General features: G+C 46.9%; 2 protein-coding genes across 10 annotated transcripts; both read right to left on the bottom strand.

Moving 5' to 3' along the window:
* Positions 1-1,087: 1,087 nt before the first annotated feature.
* Positions 1,088-11,217, bottom strand: Dph7 (diphthamide biosynthesis 7). Of its 9 annotated transcripts, none has more exons than XM_027422805.2 (10): positions 8,038-11,217; positions 7,498-7,631; positions 7,162-7,249; positions 5,464-5,558; positions 5,111-5,242; positions 4,836-5,008; positions 3,441-3,510; positions 3,286-3,351; positions 2,775-2,947; positions 1,088-1,918 (listed from the first exon to the last, which is right to left on the bottom strand). In XM_027422805.2, the coding sequence occupies exons 1-10, from the start codon at positions 8,182-8,184 to the stop codon at positions 1,488-1,490; spliced, it is 1,509 nt and encodes a 502-aa protein (XP_027278606.1). In that variant the 5' UTR covers positions 8,185-11,217; the 3' UTR covers positions 1,088-1,487. The 9 variants fall into 9 exon arrangements, with proteins under 9 accessions (XP_027278606.1, XP_027278610.1, XP_027278609.1 ...); XM_027422809.2 differs by having other exon boundaries at positions 8,022-8,181; XM_027422808.2 differs by having other exon boundaries at positions 7,498-7,908; positions 8,038-8,180.
* Positions 11,218-11,363: 146 nt separating this feature from the next.
* Positions 11,364-20,986, bottom strand: Zmynd19 (zinc finger MYND-type containing 19). Its single transcript, XM_027422814.2, has 6 exons — positions 20,766-20,986; positions 19,151-19,210; positions 17,739-17,845; positions 17,005-17,145; positions 12,233-12,413; positions 11,364-11,961 (listed from the first exon to the last, which is right to left on the bottom strand). Exons 1-6 carry the CDS (start codon positions 20,814-20,816, stop codon positions 11,818-11,820), a joined length of 684 nt encoding a protein of 227 aa, XP_027278615.1. The 5' UTR covers positions 20,817-20,986; the 3' UTR covers positions 11,364-11,817.
* Positions 20,987-24,308: the final 3,322 nt, after the last annotated feature.

The raw sequence follows: 24,308 nt of genomic DNA, 5'->3' as shown, positions 1-24,308 counted from the left end.
CCAAGTGCTGGTGAAAGACCCCTGCCCCTTAGCCCTTTCTTTCTCAAGTTTGTCTCCTCTTCCTCCTGTCGGCGGCTTCCCTGATCCCCACCCCCGGCGGCCTTCCCCCACCACCCGCCGCACGCCCGGCCGGAGAACGAGCACCAGGTGGGCCGGCCCGAGAACGAGCACCAGGTGGACCGGCACGAGGGCAAGCTCCAGGTGGGCTGGCACGAGAACGAACACCAAGTGAGCCGGCCTGGAGCCCTGCCCCTGAGCCCCCGCCCGATGAGAAACACTCCGTCCCAAGGTCAGCCATCTGGACGCGGAGGGGGGGGAATTGAGTCTGTTGTACCAGACACCAGACCTTGAGAATATGCTGATCTGGAATGGCTCTGTGTCTCATTTGAACCATCCAATAGAAATGATTCTGTATTTCGCCTCATTTGAAAGACTCTGTGTTTCACCTCATTTGAATAACTCTGTACTGCGCCTCATTTGAATAACCCTGTATAGCGCCTCATTTACATTGACCAATGGGAATAGCTCTGTACAATGCCTCATTAGAATTATCCAATAGAATCCCTGCTTCTAACTTGCGCCCTTTTCCCTATATAAGGACCTCTTTCCCTTGGCTCGGCGCGCTTAGCCACACAGAAGCTAAGTCGCCCCGGGTACCCGTGTCTCTAATAAAGCCTCTTGCTTTTGCATCCAAGTTCGTGGTCTCGCTGATTCCTGGGTACGGGGTCTCCCTCTACGAAAGTACCTCTTTGGGGGTCTTTCACTGGGATTAAAGGTGAGTTTATTGGGTAAGAGCATATATTCTGGGTTTTTTTTGGGGGGGCGGGGTTGGGGGTGGTTTCGAGGCAGGATTTTTCTGTGTAATAGTCCTGGCTATCTGTAGACCAGGCTGGCCTTGAACTCAGAGATCCACCTGCCTCTGCCTCTGCCTCCTGAGTGCTAGGATTAAAGTGCAATTCAGCAAAGAGCACATATTCTTGCATAGGACCCAAATTTGGTTCCTAGGACCCACATTGTGACTCACAATCCCCTGTAACCATAGCCCTCTTCTTGCTCCTTCCAGCATCTATACAAACATATGCATAAATATAATTAGAAAAGTTATTTAATGTAAACAAGGACTTAAATACAAATAAAGGCCTGAAGGCCGGGCGTTGGTGGCGCACGCCTTTAATCCCAGCACTCGAGAGGCAGAGGCAGGCAGATCTCTGTGAGTTCAAGGCCAGCCTAGTCTACAAGAGCTAGTTCCAGGTCAACCTCCAAAACAATATAGAGAAACCCTGTCTTGAAAAAAACAAAACAAACAACAACTACAAAAACAAACAAACAAACAAACAAATGAAGGCCTGAAAGTCAGAATATACAAAGACACTTAGTTGTAGAGCTGAAAAACCCCATTCACTGCCAAAACAGAATCAGAAAGTCCACTCTCAAAGGCCAGCACTCAAGTCACATCCAGTATGGATGCAAAGAGTGCAGCCTCAAGCTCACTTTGTCTCCCACTTCCAGAGGTGGAGAACATGGTCGTAAAAGGAGCAGGTAGACAGAAGGCTACTGTCAAAATTCCCTCCACTAAAGGGGCTGAGATCACAGATCTTGGAAGAGCAGTGTAGCTGGCTGAAGCTTTTCATGTCTTCTGTTAATGGAAGGAGAGAAGTGTTCAATTCAGCTCTGCGGTGAGCTTTAGTGGGGCCTTCCACATGGTGGTCCACTATTTGTTCTTGGAAAGGTGCTGGTGGCCCCTCTGCAACCTTCAGGCTGCAGTGGTCTGCTGCTTGCGCTCCCATGCCATTTTGATCAAAGGACCAGGTGAGTGTGGGCTTCTTGGAACGGAAAAGAAGCCAGGACCAGTCAGCTCCGTACACTAATGAGTTCGGCATTTCTTGCGATATTAAGACAGTCACATCCTGTTTCTCCTCTGCAGCAAGAGACAGAGAGCAAAACCAGCATTACGCAAAGCTAATCAGTCTCCATTTATGTCTTCCCTCAACTTCCACCAAGGGCAGCCATTCCGTTAGCACACATTCACTGAGGAGCTGGCAAGTCTGCATAAGAAGAATGAAGAATGGCGGGCGATGGTGGCGTATGCCTTTAATTCCTGAACTTGGGAGGCAGAGGCAATTGAAGCCAGTTTGTGTTACATGAGATCCTGGAGATGCTGTTTGCAACACATACAAATTAAAAATCTTTTTTTAATAAGAGAAAGACAAGGCAGGTGGTGGTGGTACATGCCTTTAATCCCAGCACTTGGGAAGCAGAGGCAGGAGGATCTCTGTGAATTCAAGGTAAGCTTGGACTATAAAGTGATTTCCAGGACAAAAACCTGTCTCAAAACAAAAACAAAACAAAACAAAAAGACTAGCAATTTAATGATGGGAGTCTTCAGATAGCTTCTTTTCAGAGGGAGTAGAGGGAAGGGGGATAAAGAAGAGAAACTGTGATTGGAGAATGAGAAAAGGAAGGAGTTAGGGCTTGGAAAGAGAAAAGGGGATGAGAATTAGTTCTGATATTTTGAGTTCATGTTATGGTTCACCAAGCAAATCCAAGAACTTCTTACAGCACACCCTAGTGGTGAGGCTCTTTACCTACATCCATGGGTAGTTAGGCTTAACTAATACCAGGATCTATGAGAAAGGGAAAAAGGAGAAGACAACACATGTGAAACATGGGTTGACCAGAGTCCAAGCTATTCACAGACAGAAAAATCAGAGAAGGCAACCAGACTGTGGTGCACTGACTCCCTACCCTGAGGCCAGCTCTGTGTCCCCACTTACCAATGGCCTTCTGGCAGTTGAGAATCTTGAAGCCATTGTGCATGCAGACCGCCAGGAGTAGGTGGGGGTGGACTGGGTGCCACTTGAGCCTCCACACGCCTCCTTTCACTGGCACATCTGCCAATGGCTGCTTTATGTTCCGAGTGTCCCACAGCAGAACATGCTCATCATAGCTGGAACCATGCAATCATTGTCATACAGGAAAGCCCATGCCCACATCTTCCCTAAGACCTCCCAAGTCCTGTCCCACTAATATTTTTTGAGACAGGGTCTCACTATGAAGCTTTGGCTGTTCTGGAACTCACTATACAGAAAAGGCTGGCCTGAAACTCACAGAGATCCACCTACCTCTGCCTCCCTAGTGCTGGGGTTAAGTCCTGCACAAACTGTCTATCACACTTATCTTTAAGGACATAGGTGTATTGGTTGAGAGCTTTGGACTCAATTTTGAAGTCCTTGCAGAGAGGAGGTGAGAAATGCACAAACCAGCAGTCCCACTCCAGAGACTCACCTGCCAGTAGCCAGAATATGTTCCTGGTGGGGGTTGCTCTGGATGCTGCACACACCCATGGAGTGTCTGTAGGCAAAGGGGAGCAAACATGTTACAGGATGAAATGTCCAAAGACAGGAGCATGGAGGGACCACACCCAAGCTCTGATCAGCTACCTTTTGCTAGTGAAGACAGGTGTGCCAAGCATCCTAGTGTCCCAGCCTCTCAGAAGGCCATCATCTCCCCCTGTGGGAAGACAGAGTAGTCGACCAACAATGACATTAATGTAAGGAATCTGCAAGTAAGTCTCTTAGGTGCTTTTTGTGTGTGATTTTTATAGCACCGCTGGTTAGGAAAGCCCCAGAGAGACATCAGAGACAGTCATCACTAAGCACTCTATCTTCCAGCTGAGGGGAACTTGGTAGAAAATCAAAGCATTATTTACCGCTCTAAAGCCAGTTGGACCTGGGAGAATGGAGCCGATAGATGAGGTGGACTAAAGTCTCATGCAATAGCCAACTTTATCAAGAGCATCAGATAATTTTTTTTTTTTTTTTTTTTTTTTGGTTTTTCGAGACAGGGTTTCGATGCGTAGCTTTGGAGCCTATCTTGGCATTCTCTCTGGAGACCAGGCTGGCCTCAAACTCACAGAGATCCATCTGCCTCTGCCTCCTGAGTGTTGGGATTAAAGGCGTGTGCCACCAATGCTCGGCCTCAGATAATTTATACTCTGATGGTTAAGAGGAGTCACACCAGTAAAGTGTACAATCACAAGAGCAAGCTGCATGTGGTAGGCAAGGTACACACACAAAAACATGGTTCCCATAGAGGCATGTAAACAAGTAACAACAGTCAATTGTGATGAATACTCTGAAGTAAAGTCAGTCCTATCCACTACACCTGAGGGACACAAAAGCATACTCCAAGATCAATTCTGTGTTTTTGAAGAAACTGAAGCCACAAGACTCTCATCTAGTTTTCTTGGAGTCTTCTCACCAGCACTCAGAATTCTCACATGATTCCATTCTCAGACTGTGTTCTGACAGGGCTATAAGTACAATAATAAAAAGAAGAGTTGCCGGGTGGTGGTGGCGCACACCTTTAGTCACAGCACTCAGGAGACAGAGGCAGGCAGCTATGAGTTCGAGGCTTACACAGTAAGTGCTAGGACAGGCTCCAAAGCTACATACAGAGACAACCTGTCTTGAAACAAAAAAACAAACAAACAAACAAAAAGGACAAACCTGAGGTCAGCAGGACAAAGTCCATAGAGAGCAAGCAAAAAGTAGATGATTCACAGTGAAAGTACCAGGAAACTGGGCAACTTGGCAGGGTGCCTGCTCCCCCCAGTCTTGGCCAGTTCTACACAAAGCCTTAGGTGACAAAGGCCAACCAGCTGTTCATATTTCCTGAGAAGTGGGATGTGGTGCCAGCCATAGAGGATGTATCTTCCATAGACAGTCCTAAGGTCTCACATATTCTGAATCACAGATTTGGCCTAGCCCCATTCTCTCCTCTCCCTGTCCTGCACAAGTTTTCATCAGAGATGACTGTACTGATGTCCAACTCACCTGAATACACAAGTTCTGTCTGCCAGTAATTGAAAGCAGCGATCCATGCCTCAAAGTGATGGGCTGGCCATGAAGCCACTCGCTGTAATTCAGCTGCTCCCTCACTCAGCATCAGGAGGTGCAGCTGCCCCTTAGAATCACTGCTAATCATCTTCAAGGGTTGGTCTCCGACCCTAGAGACAAGGAGCCAATGGAGAGCCTATTAAACTCCTTACCATCCTGCTCTGGTTTTCCTTTGTTTGAGACAGGTTTCACATAATGGAGGTGGGCCTTACACTTGAAATCCACCTGCCTCAGCCTCCTGAATGCTGGCATTACAAAAAGAACCATCACAACCATCCTCTTCTAGTCCCCATATCTTTCTCAGGTAGCATACAACCATGCCTCCAAGACGGCCTCTTGGGTATCTGGCAAAGGAAGAAACTATCACATAGTTTGTCACTGAAACCCTGGTTGGCTTCTCTTGATGATGGCATCATCACTACTTATCTGAAATGATGCAAGTTTCTGTTTTAAGGTTAGGACTAACAGTAACATCCAGGTTTGGGGAACCAAGCTAGCAGAAGGCAGCTTTAATCCTTTGTGGAATATAAACAAGAATTGTTCCTCAGGAGACTCAGACCCTTACCTTCCAGGTTTCCCAGTTGACCAATCCAGGGACAAGGACAGACATCTCTCCTCCAGGATAAGGCTGGATATTGGTTGTAGGGTGTAACTGTTCTTCTACTGGAGAGAAAAAGAGACATCCTTGTCTAGGCAAACCTCCATTCCCTGAAAATGCTCCCTGTATGAGCAACGCGCAATAGTTACTTCACTTCAACTCCCCAAGTACTGGGAGTAGAGGCAGGCTCTGCCTTGCCTGGGTTTTTGTTGTTACTTATGCTCTAATAGTGCTAGAGATGGAGCTCAAAAGCAAGCAGTCTGCCACTAGGCTCCACCTTCAGCCCCTAATTAACATCTCATCTAAGAGTAAGCCCTTGCCACTTATCAAGCACAAGACCTGAGGACATGGGAACTCATACCTTAAGAAGGACTTTGCTATATACATAACCTTTGGGCAAAAAGGTTTTTCTGCATTCTTTGTGTACTCCTAGACACATTAGTCACTTTGTGAGCTACAGAAACTACTGCTGGGATATGCTCTGCATTGCCATTGCCTCAGAATTCTGCCATTCTATTCCCAGAGACAAGGAGAATAGAAACGTACTATTGCTTTCATTTCAGAAGCCAAAACAACCTTTAAAACATCATTTTTCTTGTCTAGAATCTATGTGAGTTTTATTATCTAAACCACCTGAATAGTGCTTGACTCCATAAGCAGGCTACTATACTAATGTCTTTTCTTGGATTTTTGTGCTTCTGCCTTGAAATCTGACTCTTAGGCCCAGTCCTCCTTCCCTCATTTCTAGGACAAGGTTGCATTGCACAGGCCTGAAGCAAGATGAAAGTGCTCAATTACCACCAGACAGCACCTTCTAGATCTTTTCCTTGACCCCATGACAGCAACAGCATTAGTGTGTGTCCCTGCCCCCCAATTAAGGCAGTCTGTAGTTTGCTGATGTACTTCACCACCCCCACAGATCTGGTCCAAGCCCTTCCGTAATAATCAGATAAAATCATGGCACAGGATCACTGTGAAACTCATGGGGTGGGGGTGGGGGGTCGTTTAGGATTTCAGCTCTTCCAATAACTGTAAGACATATCATATCTGGGCTAGAGATTAGCTCTTCCTATTCTTCCACAGGATGAGAATTCAGTTCCCAGCATCCATATCAGACAACTAACAACTGCCTGAATTCCAGCTCCAGGGGACCTGACACTTCTTTTGACCTCTGTGGGCATGGTACTCACATGCACAAACCCACACTCACACAATTAAAAATAAAAACAAAATCTTTTTAAAAAGAAAGACCGGTTGGGCATTGGTGGCGCACGCCTTTAATCCCAGCACTCGAGAGGCAGAGGCAGACGGATCTCTGTGAGTTCGAGGCCAGCCTGGTCTCCAGAGTGAGTGCCAGGATAGGCTCCAAAGCTACACAGAGAAACCCTGTCTCGAAAAAACAAAAAAAAAAAAAAAGAGTGACCAATACCACATATAAAATTTACTGGTATTTTTAGCCTTGGTATAAACCTCAGGCCTACAGTCCGCCTTCTATTGAGATATCCATATGACCTCACCTCGCCAAAACCCAGTATAACTTAAAAAACATTTATGACAAAGTCTATTATGGCAGAGACCATTCTAATAAATGTCTATCAGTATAGACTCCTCCTCAACACTCTCCACTAAGGTCCCTTTCCCATTAAAGCCTGGCCCATCACTGACCTCATATTCCATCAGGCGGAGCAGCTCTACAGACCCATTGGCATTTGCCAAGCCTAAAAGTATGTGACCAGACACCGGAATATGGCACCTGATGGGAGAACACAGGAAAAAGTATGCATTCACAGCTTGCAGGAACATCATGAATTCCAATGATCTGCTATATTTCATTTCCAAAACCAGGTTAGAGCCAACTGTTCTGCTCTGTCTCCAACAAAGGCTCTCCAGATTATAAAACCGGAACTCACATTGCTTCCCAGACTAATGTTGACTGTGGGGCTGGGAACTAGCTTTCTACCTCCCAGGCCTACAGACAAGGTGGGATTACCCACATCCTACCATTTCATGTCCAGGATGGCAGAAGAATCCCTTCTTTGGACCTCAACCAGAGGTTTAGCCGTGTTGTCCTCATTGAAACTGTACAGGTAGAGACGACCTAAACGAACTTGAGGCTCGCTGACATCCAGTGCAGGCTACAGAATATACATATTCTCTGATTACCTTAACAGATACTGAGATCACAAAGGCTGAGAAACAAAACTGGAACAAAAATGGAGGGCCAGGACAGAGAATAGCTTCTGACTGAAATAGAAATTCTCAATTTCTGAGAAAATAATCTCTTTTCCTGCACGTGTTCAATAACAGGCACGCTCTACCGGATCCAGTACAGCCAGGTCGGTCCCGACCTGCCTGCAGTTACATGGCCGCAATTCCACTCTTACGTGGTTGGTTTTGGATGCGCAGAGAAACCTGCCGGAGATAGGGATGGTCCTGAGAAGTCCCACTTTACTTCCTCATTAGTTATCACAGTTCTAGGTCTTTTATGGAGGCTAGCAGTCCCACTCCTCCTGCCCTGGCCTCACCCTCCCAGCCGTGCACCTGGTCCTCGGGCGTTCGCAGCTGGTAGGTTCCACAGACCAGCAAGTGCTGGCAACCCTCTACTGGGCACCACTCCACGGAGTCTGCAGTATACTCAGTGTCCACTGCCTGCAGAGCCTGCATCGTTCCCGACCAGCTGCCCGCCATCGAGCCAGAACCCAAAAACGCGTGCGCAACAGCCTGCTTTCCTCAGGCACGTCCGACCCTGAAAAGAGACTTCCGGTACGGAGATACTGCGCCCCCTACCAACAGGAGGACCGCAGGAAACCTATAGCGTCATACTAGGTGCGGGGAGCAAGCAAGGCTTAGGGAAAGGAAGAAAAAACTGATCTCAAAGACAGAAGCCCTCAAGAAAATCTTGTGTTGGGGAGACGAGGTTTTTACACCTGTGGATCGAAAATAAATGTTGAAGTTAACTCCAAGTAACTCATGACCTTTGGAAATGTGGTCTTTTTTTTTGCGGGGGGTGGGGGGGGAGGATGCTGTGACAGGGTGTCTTTGTGTAACCCAGGCTGGCCTCTACCTCTGCTGGGATTAAAAGCGTGTACCACCACCCAGATGGAAATATGGGCTTTACAGCAGCAAAAGGAAGCTCCGGATGAGTTTTGATCCAATATAGTCTTCATGTAAGGGAAAGTTTGGAAACATGCACTGAGGATTTAATGTGTGTGCTGAAGTCTAAAAATGCATAAACGAGGCCAGAATGTTATCAGATGTAGACTTGCGCCACCTTTGCCCAGTACTTGCAGTGGCTGTAGCAGCAAGCACCTTGATTAAACCATGAGACAGACCCAAGAGACAATAATCTCTAGTTTTAGTCCAACCAGTTTTTGGCACTTAGTTACAGCAACTCCAGGAAGCGAATTCACGGGACACCTGGATATCCAGCCTGGGAACTGAAGCAGGGATATGGCTTTATACCCAGCTTGCAGGCCAGTTAGCAGCTGAAGCAGTGGCACCTAGGGCATTCTAAACAGACCTCAATCCCTCCAGCACTAGATTGTGCCAAGGTCAAATAGCCCAACAAACTACAGAGGGGAGAAAGGGCTCCATAATTGAACCACCAAAACATTCACAGAACAGACTAGATGAGCAACTAAAAAGAACAGGAGTTAGGGATAGTCAGACAGGAAGGTCAGGGATGAAACACAGAGGTCTGAAAAACCTTCATTGTACAGCAGTATCAGTGTACAATAGTTGATTCAACCTGGCAGTGGTGGCGCACACCGTTAGTCCCAGCACTCGGGAGGCAGAGGCAGGCAGATCTCTGAGTTCAAGAGTTCCAGGACAGGCTCCAAAGCTACACAGAGAAACCCTGTCTTAAAAAACCAAAAATAAATAAAAAGTTGATGCAAAAGAACCCACAGGCTAGCCCAATGTACGACCTTTACCAGCAATGCCTTTAAGTCAACTGCCCAACTCTTGAATGTTCTCTAGGTTGTTTTTTTTTTTTTTTTTTTTTTTTTTTTTTTTGGTTTTCCCTGTATTGTTTTGGAGGCTGTCCTGGAACTCGCTCTGTAGACCAGGCTGGCCTCAAAGTCAGAGATTCACCTGCCTCTGCCTCCCGAGTGCTGGAATTAAAGGCATGAGGTGGAATTTTCTGATGCAAAGTTGACAGAGTAAAGCCGACCCTGCTGGTCAGGGGACAAAGATAGGATAAAGTTCCAACCTGGCTATTCTTAAATCTCAGCTTGTAGCCTAGACTGCTCATCCCAAGAAATTTGTCCCACATGGGAACTCTTTACCAGTCCTAATCACTTAAAGTGGTTTATCCAAGTAGAGATATGAAGGGTTGAGTCAGTTGCTGTATAGATAGCAATATTTTACAATATATACACACATCTCCCCTCCCCTGAGATCACACAGATTGATGTTCAACCTAGGATCTGAGCAGGGATCCCAACTATGCCAGCTAAAAATCACCATGACCTTCAGAACAGAAAAGGTAAAGTTTCTTGATACAGGCACCTGTTCAACACTCAAGGGATGGTTTCACTGTTTCAGCTATCCTCTCCTCCAGGCCACTGTGTACCATAAAAGCAGAAACAGCCATAGGAGCTCTACTCATAAACGTAAGGCCATTAAAAGGTGTGCTCTTGCCAGACAACAGAGTACTCAGAGAATCAATGAACGTGACAGAAATGCAATAGGGAAGCAGGAACCTGCCAAACAGCCAGAAGGCCAGCAACCAGGTAGGAAGCTTGAAGCAGGAGGGACCATACCCTGAGATTAAGATTCCACATAGATGGGTTCAATTCTGCAAAGATACCAAATAACCTGTGGTTTCCCCAAAGATCACAGGGCTATCCTGGTGACCACAGCTCTGCAGTGAATGAGGCATTGGCTCCACTTCAGCCGCCTAGACTCCATCCCACCATCTACTCCAACCTACAATTGGGACTGGGGCAGCAGTATACTACTGGCTCCAAGGGTCTCTGTGCCTAAAGGTAGTAATTTACAAATGTAGGGATATATAGTACTGTACTGGCTAGTTTCATGTCAACTTGACCCAAACTAGTCATTTTAGAAGGCAATTATGAAAGAAAATGTCCCCACCAGATTGGCCTGTGGACAAGCCTGTCCTAAATTCTTTTTTTTTTTTTTTTTTTTTTTTGGCTTTTCAAGATAGTTTCTCTGTGTAACAGTCCTGGCACTCCCTGAAATCTACCTGGCTCTGCCTCCCAAGTACTGGGATTAACTGTATGTGCCACCAACACACTCGGCCTGAATTTTCTTCATGAAAATTGGGAGGGCCCAGCTAATTTTGAGGCCACCCCTGAGCTGGTGGTTTCTGGGAACTACAAACAATGGGGTCCAGCAAGTCATGAGGAACAAAGGAATAAGCAACAATACTCCATTGCCTCTACTTCATGTCCTTTTTCAGTGATGGACAGTGGTTTGGAACTGCAAGCTGAAATAATCTCTTCTCTCCAGGTCATGGTGTTTTTATCACAGCAATAGAAACCCTAAGTACCCTTTAGTAACTAAAGCAATCAGAGCTTCTCTTGTGCTCTTAACATACTCTGTTATGCAGAGGTCAACCGGAGTGCTATCAGGTCCTTTCGGTCCATTCATTATAACCAATTCCATTAAAAGCAATTCCTCTCCAAAAAAAAAAAAAAAAAAAAAAAAAAAAAAAAAAAAAAGCTAAGCCAGGCATGTTGAACATGCCTCTAAATGCAGCACAAGGGGGTAAGGCAGGTGGATCTCTTTGACTTCAAACTTCAAAGCCAGCCTGGTTTACATATCGAGTTCTAAGACTGCCAAGACACTATCTCAAGGGAGGGGGCTGGAAAGAGGGGTTTAGGCAAAGACTGGCCACAAGGATGATTCTACCCCTTTACTCTGCCTATTTAGACATGACTCTGAAAGCTTCTCAGTGGGGCCCCCACTGCCCAGGAGAGAAGCTTAACTACAAGACAGTTTCTAGCCGAGTGTCAACTGTTTGCCATTTGAGGAATACAACAAATGATTCTATTTGAAGTTTCTAACCCTCCCTTCACCGCCCCCCCAAAAAAACTGTACATGAGTTTACAAACATATTAACATATAAATAATGAGAAAGGTCCTAGGGAGCCTCCCCTATGTCTCTGCTGGGGGTGAACACTGGAGGGGCACTGTCCCCACAGGCTTCATGTTGCTGTGAGGTCTTATGGCAGCTGCTCTGGATCCATTGCTGGCTTCTTTGGCACCTCCAGGTTCAATTGCCAGTCTGTCTTCCACTGTGCTCATGATGAGCTGGAAACCTTGAACCTGCAGCAGTAGCCACTCTTCAGCCCGTCATCGCTCTGGCTCAAGCTCATGCTGGAAGGGACGCTTCCTCTCCCGACAGTGCTTCTTGTGGGCAGGCCAGTCCTTCTGCTGGCACTGAGAGCCACAGTATCGAGCTACCTGGCAACGCCCACAGATGTTGAATTCCCGAAGCTAAAACACAAAACATTGTGGCTTCAATATCACAAAATGTATGGAAACTATATCTCAGCATCTCAAAACACATGCTAAAACACTACGTAGGAATGAAGTTCCGCATATGTGAGGGGAGGCAGGACTATACAAGCACCGTAGCTGAAGAGCCTAGGCCCACCCTGAGCAGGAACAGCAGCAAAGGAAGAATCTAGTAGAAACCCATTTCTACCCAGGAGTCTATAGAGAAGAGCTGCCACGCAGCAGGCAGATTCAGCGTAGCATACCATACCTGTTTCTCAATCACCGTACAAGGAGGGTAATGACACTCATAGTAGGTACAGGAATTCTCTTCCTCTTCCACCACATCTCCATTGGCATTATAGTACCGGGTCACATTCAGGACAGGGAATTGTTCTTCTATAGGGTCCGTGGGAAGCTGCTGGATAGCAAGCCAATATAAGCTTTGCTCCCTGAAAGAAAGCAGAAGCCTCAGTGCACTCTGGCTAGACCAGATCAGCATAAGGAAAGAAGATACCACTCCAAGACAAGTAGGCTCTGCCCAGTTCTGGCAACTTGAGTCTGGCCTGCCCATCACTACCACATGTATTTATCACTCCACATTAAAAACTTTATTTTTCTATTCTTTTAAAAGTTTTTTTTTTCTTCTTTTTCTTTTCAAGACAGGGTTTCTCTGTAACAGTTCTGGCTGTCTTAAAACTCACTTTGTAGATCAGGCTGGTCTCAAACTCAGAGATCCACATGCCTCTGCCTCCCTAAGTGTATGTACCACTACCGCCCAGCCACATTAAAAACTTTTAATCCTAGCCAGGTGTGATGGCAGCCAGAGCTACAAAGGGAGAACAAATATCAAAATAAATAATTTTTTTCCTTTTAATCCTGTCTCTCAATAATACACAAGCCTAGAAGCCTAGTCTATAACCCTCCCCAATGCTACTGCTCACAGGCAAAAAGCAGCATGGAGTTTGGCCAGCTTGGCTACTTGGTGCTGCCAGGAAGACCTTCCCTATAACCTAGGAAGCACCAACTACTATTAGCCTACTACTTCTCCCCTGAGGTTATAACTATCTCACCTTTCTGAAACACCCCTCCAACAAGTGAGCCAGAAGTGACTGAATGTTACAATAGGAACTGCAGTTTCATGTGGTGGTCTAAAGGAGAAAATGCCCCCTTAGATTCAGGTATTTGAACACTTGGTCCCCAGTTGTTAGCACCATTTGGAGAAGTTTTGGAGGTACAGATTTGGAAGTATGTCACTAGAGGTAGGCTAAGTATTTAAACCCTGGTCTGGAGAGGTGACTCAGAGGTTAAGAGCACTGGCTCCTACTCTTCTAGAGGTCCTGAGTTCAATTTCCAGTAACCACATGGTGGCTCACAACCATTTATAGTGAGATCTAGTGCCCTCTTCAGGCATGCAGGTATACATATAGGCAGAACACTGTATACAAGAGTTTAAAGCCTTGGGCTACTTATTCTTTGTGTCCCGTTTCTTTTTTTTTTTTTTTTGTGGTTGAGGATGTAAGATAACAGCTTCCTGCTATGACTGTCATGCTTGTTGTTTGCTCCATCTTCCTGGTCATAACATACATCCATCTGGAACTATATTCCAAATAAACTCTTTCTTCCCTAAGTTTTTTTTTTTTTTTTTAAAGATTTATAATGTATACAGTGTTCTGCCCACATGTATCCCTGCAGGCCAGAAGAGGGCACCAGATCACATTACAGATGGTTGTGAGTCACCATGTGGTTGCTGGGAATTGAACCCAGGACCTCTGGAAGAGCAGGCAGTGCTTTTAACCACTAAGCCATTTCTCCAGCCCCCTTAAGATGCTTTTAGTCATGATGTCTTATCATAATCACAGAAAAATACAAAAATTGGTGCCAGAGTAGGATATTGCTGTGATAGACTTGATCAGGTTGTTATGGGGAGGACTACGGAAGTATTTGGAACTTTGAGGTTGAAAAGCCAGAGTAAGCTGGGCGTGAGCCACAAACGCCCAGCACTTGGGAGGCAGAGACAGGCGGATCTCTGTGAGTTCGAGACCAACCTGGTCTATAAGAGCTAGTTCCAGGACAGCCTCCAAAGCCACAGAGAAACCTTGTCTCGAAAAACCAAAAGAGTGAGAGCGCGCCAGAGTATTGGAAACTTAATGGACTGTTCTGTGGAAGCTTAGAAGAGTGTTGAAAGAAACGCAGTAGTGGAAGTCTAGCTTGGGAGACGTTTGGGTGATTGGTGTATTTGAATTAAGGGTCTAGCTGAGGGTGAAGAATCAGCTGTGATAAACAACGACAAGCATCACTGAAATGAAACCCTTTAAAAAGTATTTTCTGTCAGCTAGCAGAGTTGTGGCCCAGAAGGGGGCCAAGGATGCATCTAAAGCTGGCAGCCAAACTTGCTATGAATAAGAATCTCTCACACGGTAATGGTTTTGGCAGCATGGAAGTTTCAGGACTGAAGAGAGCAGCTGAGACCCAGGAGAGGCCACTGGCTAAATAAGACACAGCCTTAGTTGGAAATCCCAGGAAATGCAAGGACTGTGGGATAAGCACCAAGGACAAACGTGGAGCAGACCTAGCATGAGACTACAAAATAAGCTGTGGCATGCATGGAAGGCAGAGCTAGAAGTGGTGCAGAGCTGCCCAAACCCTGTGGAACCCAGAGATTAGGAGTGAGACTCACATGTCTGACATCAAGTTATTTATATGTTGGCTTTTGGTTTTGTATTAGTTTATCAACATTAGATTTTGGAGACAAATGAAGGGAGAATGTGCTAAATTGGCAAAGGATCAATTATGCTGGTTAGTTTCTGCCAACTTGATACAAACTAGTCACTTGGAGCTTCAAGGAGGAATTACCTCTATCAGACTGGCCTGTAGGCATGTTTGTGTGGGCATTTTCCTTTCTTTCCTTTTTTTCCCCGAGACAGTGTTTCTCTGTGTAGCTTTGGAGCCTATCCTGGCACTCGCTCTGGAGACCAGGCTGGCCTCGAACTCAAAGAGATCCGCCTGCCTTTGCTTCCTGTCCCTGCCACCAAGGCCCAGCTTGTGTGGGTATTTTCTTGAATGATGATTAATATAGAAGGGCCCAAACCACTGTGGGTAGTACCACTCTTAGGCAAGTTGGCCTAGGCCATGTAAGAAAACAAGGTAAGCAAGCTATGGAGAGAAAGCCAATAAATAATATGCTCCCAAGTAGTCTCTACTTTAGTTCTGCTTCCAGATTGCTGCTTGAATTTCTGTCCTTAATTACCTCAATGATGGATTGTGACATGAAGGGTAAACCAAATAAACCATTTCTTCCAAGTTGCTTTTGGTCATGGTATTTTATCATATTAACAGAAACCTAACCAGGACAGTCCTAATATGACTGCTGCTGACCATAGGTGAGTAAAGCAGACTCTGTATGGGGCTTTGGAGAGGCATGGCTGACTTCTGCACAGGTGCCATTTAACTGAACCCCTTCTCACTCACAAACAAACAAGGACACTGAACATCCTCCTCTGACTCCATGTGCCCACAGCCTCAAGCATTTCCCTCCCTGAAACACATGAATCCATTCTTTCCCTCTACACCTGCTTATACACATACCAGATATGCTTCTTGGGTCCTGGTCCAATCTGAGCCTGTCTCCACCAGCAAGAGGTACTACCTACTGAAGGGCTCAGCTTCAACCAAACTTAGCCCAAAACTGGCTGAGCAAAGGGCCAATGGGCCATCTGACCACAAACCTCAGCCCTCTACCCCCAGGACTGTAACTGCCCTTTCCCAAATGGAGGTTTTTAACTGTAGTTGTTATATCTCATGATCATAAAGTATATTCAAAAGATTAAAGACCCCACTCAACCACAGGATAGTCATACCACCCTGGGGGGACCCTACTATTAGTAAATTCAAGGCCAGTCTCAACTTCCCAGCTACATAGCAAGTTGAAACCAGCGTAAGCTAAATGAACCTCAAAAAAAAAAAAAAAAAAAAAAAAGAGGGGTAGGAAGGGAGAGGTAAGACAAAACTGAAGACTCAAACCTCTGGTATCAGAGTAGGAAAGAAACCAAGCAGATTAGAAGTTTGAGCCTTCACAGGGTTGTCTTCACACTCTGCAAGAGTAGATCAGCAGTTTGGCAACTGTCTTCTAAGAACCTGGATACTGACACTAAACATCAAGTGTAGAAGGCTGGGTCCTCCCACAGCTTCTATCTACAGTACATGGAGCTCTAGCATCACCTGAAAACAATCGCTACAAAGATCTGCCCACTATCTACAACACCGACCTCATCAACGCTACTAGCATCTGTTGAGGTGGTCAGTGCCAAGGAAGGTTGCTGAGACTTAAGGACATGTATAGAAAACTCCCAGAAGCCCTCAGGGGAGGCCTAAGAACAGGTCATTGATACCTGTGTGGCTTGGGACTATGGGCTCAAATTCCCCTAACCATTTCTTGCTGGTCCCTCAGCTTTTCTCCAAAGCTTCATGAAGTTCACTGTGGCGATCAGGGCCAGCTAGAACATGATCTCCAGAATAGAAAGCTTGTGCAGTGTTGTTTTCAGACCACAGGGAACTGGGAAACCAAGAGGCCCAGGCCCTAAGCCACTGTCGAACTACTTCCTTTAAACCATTGCTCAGGGAAAGCTGTTCAGCAAAGGAACACGACAGAGACCCTTGTATGTGGTCTTGGGGTATGGTCTCATTCCATCACATTAGCTAAAACGTTCCTAGAGCCAATTACACAAAAACCACACCCCATCAATCCCAAAAATTAGTCATAAAAATTCTTCTAGCTAAGCATGGGGGTATATATACAACTTTAAACCTAGCACAGAGGCAGGAGTCTATCTGCCTGATCAACATACTGAGTTCCAAGGCAGACAGGGAGATTCCCCACCTCCAGAAAATTCTTCCCTCTCCCATGAAAAATGCTCCCCCCAAAACTGACAATAGCAGGTAGGATATCAAGGTCCCAAAACACTCATAATAAAAGCCTAAAATAGGAACACAGAAACATGAGATGGCTATTTAGGTGCCAGGTGTTGGCCAGGAAAAACCCACCTTTGTTTGCTGGAGGTCTCTTCAGCTTTGGGTCGCCAGCCCCATGGTACCAATTGCAGGTTGTCCAGGCGATTGTCCACAGTCACAGAATTGAGATGTACCACCTGAAACCCGGGAGCCACACCTCCCCTATGTCGTTCCCTAGGGAAAGAATTTTTGTCTTGAGGGAAAGACCCTCAAGCACTTCTACTTGAGCATGAATGTTCAACCACACAGAAATGTCAATCATGTAGTCTGAACTGGGCCCTTACCCTGCCAAAGGGGTATACCAAGAAGAAGCTAAACACAAACAGGGGACCAGGCTGATGATTCTGTCCCTGTATTTAAGGGCTTTGCTCAGAGGGTAATGGATAGAACCCCCCAAACCACCAAAACAATCTAGAGACAAGTTCCCCTTCAGGAAGGTCTCAACATTTCAAACCACCTTATACACCCAGGATCAATAGTTCATTTTCTTAGGATGTAGCCTGACTTATCAGAGGGATCAAAAGCAGAACCCCTTCTTCCATAGATCTTGTCTCATCAGAATCCCACCAGTTGTTTAAAGTGGTATGTACATTAGTCACTCCTTTGGGTTAGTGGTAAAGGTCACAAAATAAACTCCCAGACTTAGGGAAGATAAGGTTGAATCTGACTCCACTGGCTAGAATGCTCTCTAGCATTTAGGCATATTGTGCATATCAGAGCTCACATGGAGATTAGGTGGGGATATTTATTAGCTGGAAAATACCCACCATAGCAGCTCATGCAGAAGCCTGCCCGAGCCCCTTCCTCGGTTTTTGTCGAAGGCATATGCAAATATCTTAGCACCATTTCCATCAGCATCTACTTCCATTCGAGCCTGAGAAGAAGCACAGAGCAGAGTAGGTCTGTTGGAAAGCCTCCAACTCACAGCAACATTTCAAATGTAGCTTAGAAAAATGTCAGAGGTACAGATGACATCCTGCTTCAAGGACCCAAAAAGTACTGGGGCTTCCTGTTCCACTCAAGCAAGAAACCCTCAACAGCTTAGGAAATATTATGGACACCAAGAAATAAATTTTTCCCCATTTTAAAAAGGTACAGAAAAGCGGTGGGGTGGGGTGGGGGTGGCACTAGAGGTGGCTCTTTCAGAGGACTTGGGCTTGATGCTCAGCACCCACATGGTAGCTCACAACTATCTGTGTCTAGTTCACAGATAGTTTGCTGTGATGGTCCACATCTGAAATCTCAGCACTCAGGAACTGAAGACAGGGAGATTGAGTGTCCATAGCTCTGGAGGCACAGAGCAAGACCCTGTCCAAAAAATAAAAAACCCACACACAATCCAAATAGTTCCTGGACATGTAGCAGCTATGATAGTGTGAGGTGTTGGGCTGAGCAGTGGTGGTGCATGCATTTAATCCCAGAACTTGGGAGGCAGGTGGATCTCTGTGAGTTCGAGGCCAACCTGGTCTACAGAGTGAGTTCCAGGACAGCCAGGGCTGTTATACAGAAAAACCCCATGGGGGGGGGGGGAGTGCTAAGATAGAAGTATGGGACTGAAATGATGGATGAGAAAATTGCTGAAGAGAGAAGATGGCAGAAGAGCACCAGAGCCTATAATTCTTTACCAAGAATACACTGAGGGCAGCATGTCTTCCCTGATCAGGGTGCAGTGGCTAGAGGACAGCTACACCCAAAAAGGTCTGCTCCTTTGGTTTAAGACATCTAATTATTTAATTTTAGCATTCAGTATCGTCAGTGCCCATAGAAATGGTTCCCTTCCATACTCCCTCTCTCAGGTACTGACTGGACAAGTAGGCAGGACCCGACAACTTGGGAGGCAGAGGTAGGCAGACCTCTATGAATTTGAGGCCAGCCTGGTCTACAGAGTGAGTTCTAGGACAAGCTCCAAAGCTCCACAGAAACTCTGTCCAAAAACAAGACAAAACAAAATAGACATCTAATCATAAATGCAACAAAGTAGTATGTTTACAAAAAGATAAGCAATCCGGGTGGAAAAGGTTACAATGGGCTCCACCAGGCAGCAGTATCCATCAAGGCTGTCACAAACTGTTTGGGAGCTGAGGGCTCATGGGTGTCAGTGTTTCTCTTGTTCTCCCAAAACTAGGAAGGAATCTTTATTAAGCATGTTTTCTGGACATCAAACAAAAGCAATGCTTACCTCAAAGGAGTAGCTCTCCACCAGTGGTATGTCTTGCTCATCTATCAGTGTGTATTTGGTCTGAAAATAAACCATGTTTCAAAGGTTATGTAGGAAATTGGAGAAACAGTAACATCACAACTAGCAGCAGCAGGAATCTGAGATCTTTTCCAATGAGACAGAAAGTAACTGCATCTTGGGGGGGGGGGAGGCGCATCTTGGCACAGCCTACATCAAAGTCCAAGCTGGGCATGGTGGTACACACTTTTAATCCCAACACTCCAAGGTAGTGGCAGACCGAACTCTGTGAGTTCCAGGGAAGTCAAGACCACATAGTGAACCCCCATAACAAAAAGAAAACAGAAAGAAAATCAAAGAAGTAAAAAGAAAGTCGAATCCAGTATGTTAAAAGTAAAACATGGCCGAGCGATGGTGGCCCCCGCATTCAGGAGGCAGAGGCAGGAGGATATTTATGAGTTCGAGCCCAGCCTGGTCTACAAAGCAAGTTCCAGGGCAGCTAGGGCTACACAGTGAAACCGTTTCCGGTGGGGGTAGGGGGATTTTAAAAAATAAGAGAAAAAAAAAAAAACTAAAAAACAAATTTAAAAAACCACCAACAACAAAACAAGCAAATCATAATCACATGTACCAGAGCGGATAATTAGGTTTGAGGTCCCATCCACACAGGATAGACCCTGACACTGAGCTTTTATCGCACCCAGAAACTTATCACAAGTTTCCTGGAGTAGAGGGAGGGGACTGAGATAGAAGATTCCCGTTTATTCAGTAGGCTGGGTAGTTATTGCACGTGCTCACTGGATAGCGCTTCTTTCTTTGGTCTCAAATATTCCTAATAAAAGCTTTAATGGCCAAGGCTGCTGCAATTAATTACCGAGTCGCAAGGAGTAGTCTAGGCTCCCACCCCTCCCTAGTCAGAAAGTTCTAGCAATCCTTTCCTGAGCTCTTGCAGTAATGCAAAAGAAACAATTCTGAAGACGGGCTGGTCTTATTTTCCTGAAAAATCTTTCCAGGATCTCAGTTACCTGCCTCTACTTTGTTTCTCTTCCCACCAGCAGCTGCAGCCAGTGATGGAAGAACAGAGTTAGGGTCCACAGTTCCTGACTAGCACTAAGCCTCGGAGCCCAGCTTCAACATGTGGTGGGTGGTGGCCCGGGCGAGGAGCACCTGAGAGCCTTTGAGCCTACCAAGATTAGGGCCCTGGCTCCTCGTCTGTGCTCTAGGGAAGCCTGCGACACCAGTGACCGAACGTGGCCAGCCCTTGGACAACGATAAAACACGCCGCCGCCGAGGTCTACTGCGGACCGGCTCTATTCCGCTCGCCTCAGACCTTTGGGCCGAGGGCGTTACGGCGGGAGGCCGCCGCGTTTAAACCGTGCGGCCGCAGGTGCAGCCTGGCCGCCAGAGCCGCCGCAGGTGCCCGGGCCGGCGCAGGCTGAACGCCGGGAACTGTTCCGCGCAAGCCAGTCCCACTCGAGTCCTGAGGCCGAGGGGCGCGCCCCCGGCCGCGGGGAAGGTTCCCGCGAGGAAGGCGGCGCCCGAACCGAGCAGGCCCGCGCAGCTACTCGCCCAGGTGCCCCAGCCCGCGCAGGCCTCGCCGCCGCTCCACACCGCTCACCTTCCCGGCCACCCGGCCGAGCCGCACGATGCCCAATTTAAAGTCGGTCATGGCCGGGCCTGCGCTCTCGGCAGGCGGAGCCGCTCCCTCCGGAGGCTCCCGACCGGGCCGGGCCGGAGCGGGGCCGCGGCACTCTGGGTCAGGCCTGGGCCGGGGTCAGGCCGGGCGGGCCGCGGGCGGACGAGGCTGGGCCGGGCTCGGGCCACCGCCGCCTCGCGCCCGCCGGACCTGCCACGCGCCGCCGCCACAGCCGCGCGCACCCCAGCGAGCGGAGCAGAGGGCGGGGCGCGACAGGGACACACCCCCCACCGGCGGCGACCGACCAATTGCGGGGCGCGCCCTCCGCCGGTCGTGGCGCGCCGCGGCCATGCGGCCAATAGGCATAAGGAAAGAACGCAGGCGCAATGAAAAAGATCCGAGTGCGGGGGAGGGGCGAGCCGGGGGCGGCGCCTGCGCGGCGGCCGGCGCAACGTCAATTTCGCGGGAAGCTTTGTGCGCTCTGCGGCGGCTGCTCAGGCGGCGGGAGCGGGTGCATGTGGTAGCTGCTGCTTCGTGACATTATCCGCTTGTGTTCGCGTCTCTGAGCCGTGTACGGCGGGGCGACGTGGAACGTCTGGCCTTGTCGGGTGTTTACGGTCTGGCAGCCTGCTGTGTGAGTGGTCCAGGTCTCCAGAACCAACCTGCGAGGCACCGGCGAGTACCTACGCTGTGCTACCCGGGTCCGATGCTCCTTAGGTCTCCAAAAAAGATGAGGCCTTCGGTGAGGAGCGAAGGCTGGGTGGGCATCTGTCTCCCGGAAAAGGAGATCTCAAAGTTTCGAATCCTGACGTAGCCTTTAAGGCCTGGAGTTCAAGCCCAGCTCAACCTGCTTCAAGGTGTCAGCAGGCATCTGAAGATCTACACAGGTTTCTAGCTCTCACTGTTCTGTTTTTGAAATAATTACCAAGAGTCATGAGTGAAGGTAGAACTTCTCTCCGCCCTTAGAACTTCACAGTACTGCCAGAGTTTTGCTCAAAACGCACCTGTCCCATCAGCCTCTTCAGACTTACGATGGTGATCCGAGGTTAAGAGAAAGCTTTTGGGGAGGGGCCGGATGCTGAAGATAGGGCAGAATGTGTGTTTCCTTGGTAATAAAACTGGTAGTCGTGATGCAAATCCCTCCAAAATAGTAGTTCAACATATCCGTATGACTTGAAAGGAGACTCCAGGATACATCTGATGGATCAAAGAGACTCTGTAGAGGGGATCAGCCATGCCTATGTCCTTTCCAGTATCTTCCTTAAACTGATAAATGAGTATGAGGCAGTCAGCCCAAAGGGAGCTACAAAAAAATAAGATCAGCTCCTAAGTTAGGGCTTTACAGATTATTTAGTGCCTTCACTAATATACTAAACTCAAAAATCCCTACCCTCTGAGCTCAGGCACTCTTCCCCTTTTAGGGAAGACAATAGATGTGAATATTATAGCTGGCCAGTGGTGGCACATGCCTTTAATCCCAGCATTCAGGAGGCAGAAGCAGATGGATGTCTGAGTTCGAGGCCAGCCCAGTCTACAGAGTGAGTTCCACAGCCAGGACTGTTTCACAGAGTAAACTCTGTCTCAAAAAACCAAAACCGATAATAAGACTTTCCTTTATTTTTTTTCCTTGATTTTTTGAGGCAGTGTTTCTCTGTAGACCAGGCTGACCTCGAACTCACAGAAATCTGCCTGCCTCTGCCTCTGTTTGGATTAAAGGCGTGTGCCATCACTGCCCTTTCCTTTTATACTTAAATTCCTACTGGATCTCCACCATATTCAAGTTTCCCTCAATACAGATGGCATTCATTATTTTTTTTTAAGATTATTTCTGTGTATAAGTGTTTTGCCTGCATGTATGTGTACCATGTGTGTGCAGTGCCCTTGGAGATCAGCAGAAGGTGTTCTATCCCACGGAACTAGAGTTTGTGGGTGCTGGGAACTAATTCCAGGTCCCCTGCAAATACTCTTTAAAATAAATTCTTTTAATTAATTATTACCTTATGTGCGTTGCCTGCATGTATGTGTGAGGCATACATGTGTGTGTCAGATCGTGGAGTTACAGACAGTTGTGAGCTGCCATGTGGATGCTGGGATTGAACCCAGATCCATTTGGAAGACTAGTCGGTGTTCTTAACCACTGAGCCATCTCTCCAGCCCCCCCCACCACCACCATGTAAATGCTCTTAACCACCAAATCAACTCTTCAGCTCCGTGGCTGCCATTATTGAAGGACCTGATCACCTGAAATCCATTTCAGTGAGTCTTTCTACCCAAGTAGAAATAATCTTCACTATTGAAAGCACCAGATGGAAGCTGGGCATGGTGATGTACCCCTTTAATCCCAGCACTGGGAAGGCAGAGTGTGGTGGTGGATCTCTGTGAGTTTGAGGCCAGCCTGGTCTATAGAGAACTTATGTCTCCAAAAACAAAACAGTAACAATTAAAAAAAAAAAAAAAGTTCTAATCCCATCCCTTAGGGAAGAACTCTGATAACCATATCAACTTTGGATACTGTTGCATTGGGGATTAAATTTGAACATGATTTTTTAAATTTACATTTATTTATTTTGTGAGTGCATGGTTTTTTTATGTGATTCGGGGTTCTTAGATCAAATTTGGCAGCAAGCACTTTTAATCACTGAGCCATCTCGATATTCTCGGGTTTTTTTGTTGTTGTTGTTGTTTTGATTTTTGTTTTTTTGCAGAGTCATGAGGCTGACCTCAAAATACCCCACCTACCTCAAACCTCCTAAGTGTTAGGAGGTTTGAGGAATATACTAACACACTCAATTTTTTGTTTGTTTTTTCTCTGTAGCTTTTTGGAGCCTGTCCTGGAACTCACTCTCTAGACCAGGCTGGCCTCGAACTCACAGAGATCCACCTGCCTCTGCCTCCCAGGTGCTGGTATTAAAGGCTCTATTTCCTGACCACACTCAACTTCTTTAGAAAATTTTTTCTTTTTTTTTATGGTATGGCAGTCAGAAGATAACTTATGGAAGTAGGTTCTCTTTGTAATGTGGGTTTCAGGGATTGAACTCAGGTCATCAGGCTTGACAGCAAGCATATTTACTTCTGACTCTTGGCAACCAATCTCTTCTTAAAACTTGTTTATTTGTGTGCATGAATGTTTGTCTGCGTGTATTTATATATGCTATGTGCATACAGTGCCTGAAGAGACCTGAGAAGACTATTGGATCCCCTGCAGCTTGGGTTGCAGATGGTTATGAGTTGCCATGTGGCTGCTGGGAACTAAACCTGGGTTCTCCTTAAGAGCAGCAAGTGCTCTTGACTCCTGAACCACCTCTCCAGTCCCATACCCAACTTCTTAACATGAATTTTGGAGGTCAAAAAACATTCAGCCGGGTGGTGGTGCATGCCTTTAATCCCAGCACTCGGGAGGCAGAGGCAGGTGGATCTCTGTGAGTTTGAGGCCAGCCTGGTCTACAGAGTGAGTTCCAGGACAGCCTCCAAAGCCACAGAGAAACTCTGTCTTGAAGCCCCTCCCCCTCCAAAAAAGAGAGAGAG

The sequence above is a fragment of the Cricetulus griseus genome, chromosome 6 (assembly GCF_003668045.3).
Source record: "Cricetulus griseus strain 17A/GY chromosome 6, alternate assembly CriGri-PICRH-1.0, whole genome shotgun sequence".
Lineage (NCBI taxonomy): Eukaryota > Metazoa > Chordata > Mammalia > Rodentia > Cricetidae > Cricetulus > Cricetulus griseus.
Note: the sequence above shows the minus strand (reverse complement) of the source record. Positions and strands in the feature narration are given on the sequence as shown.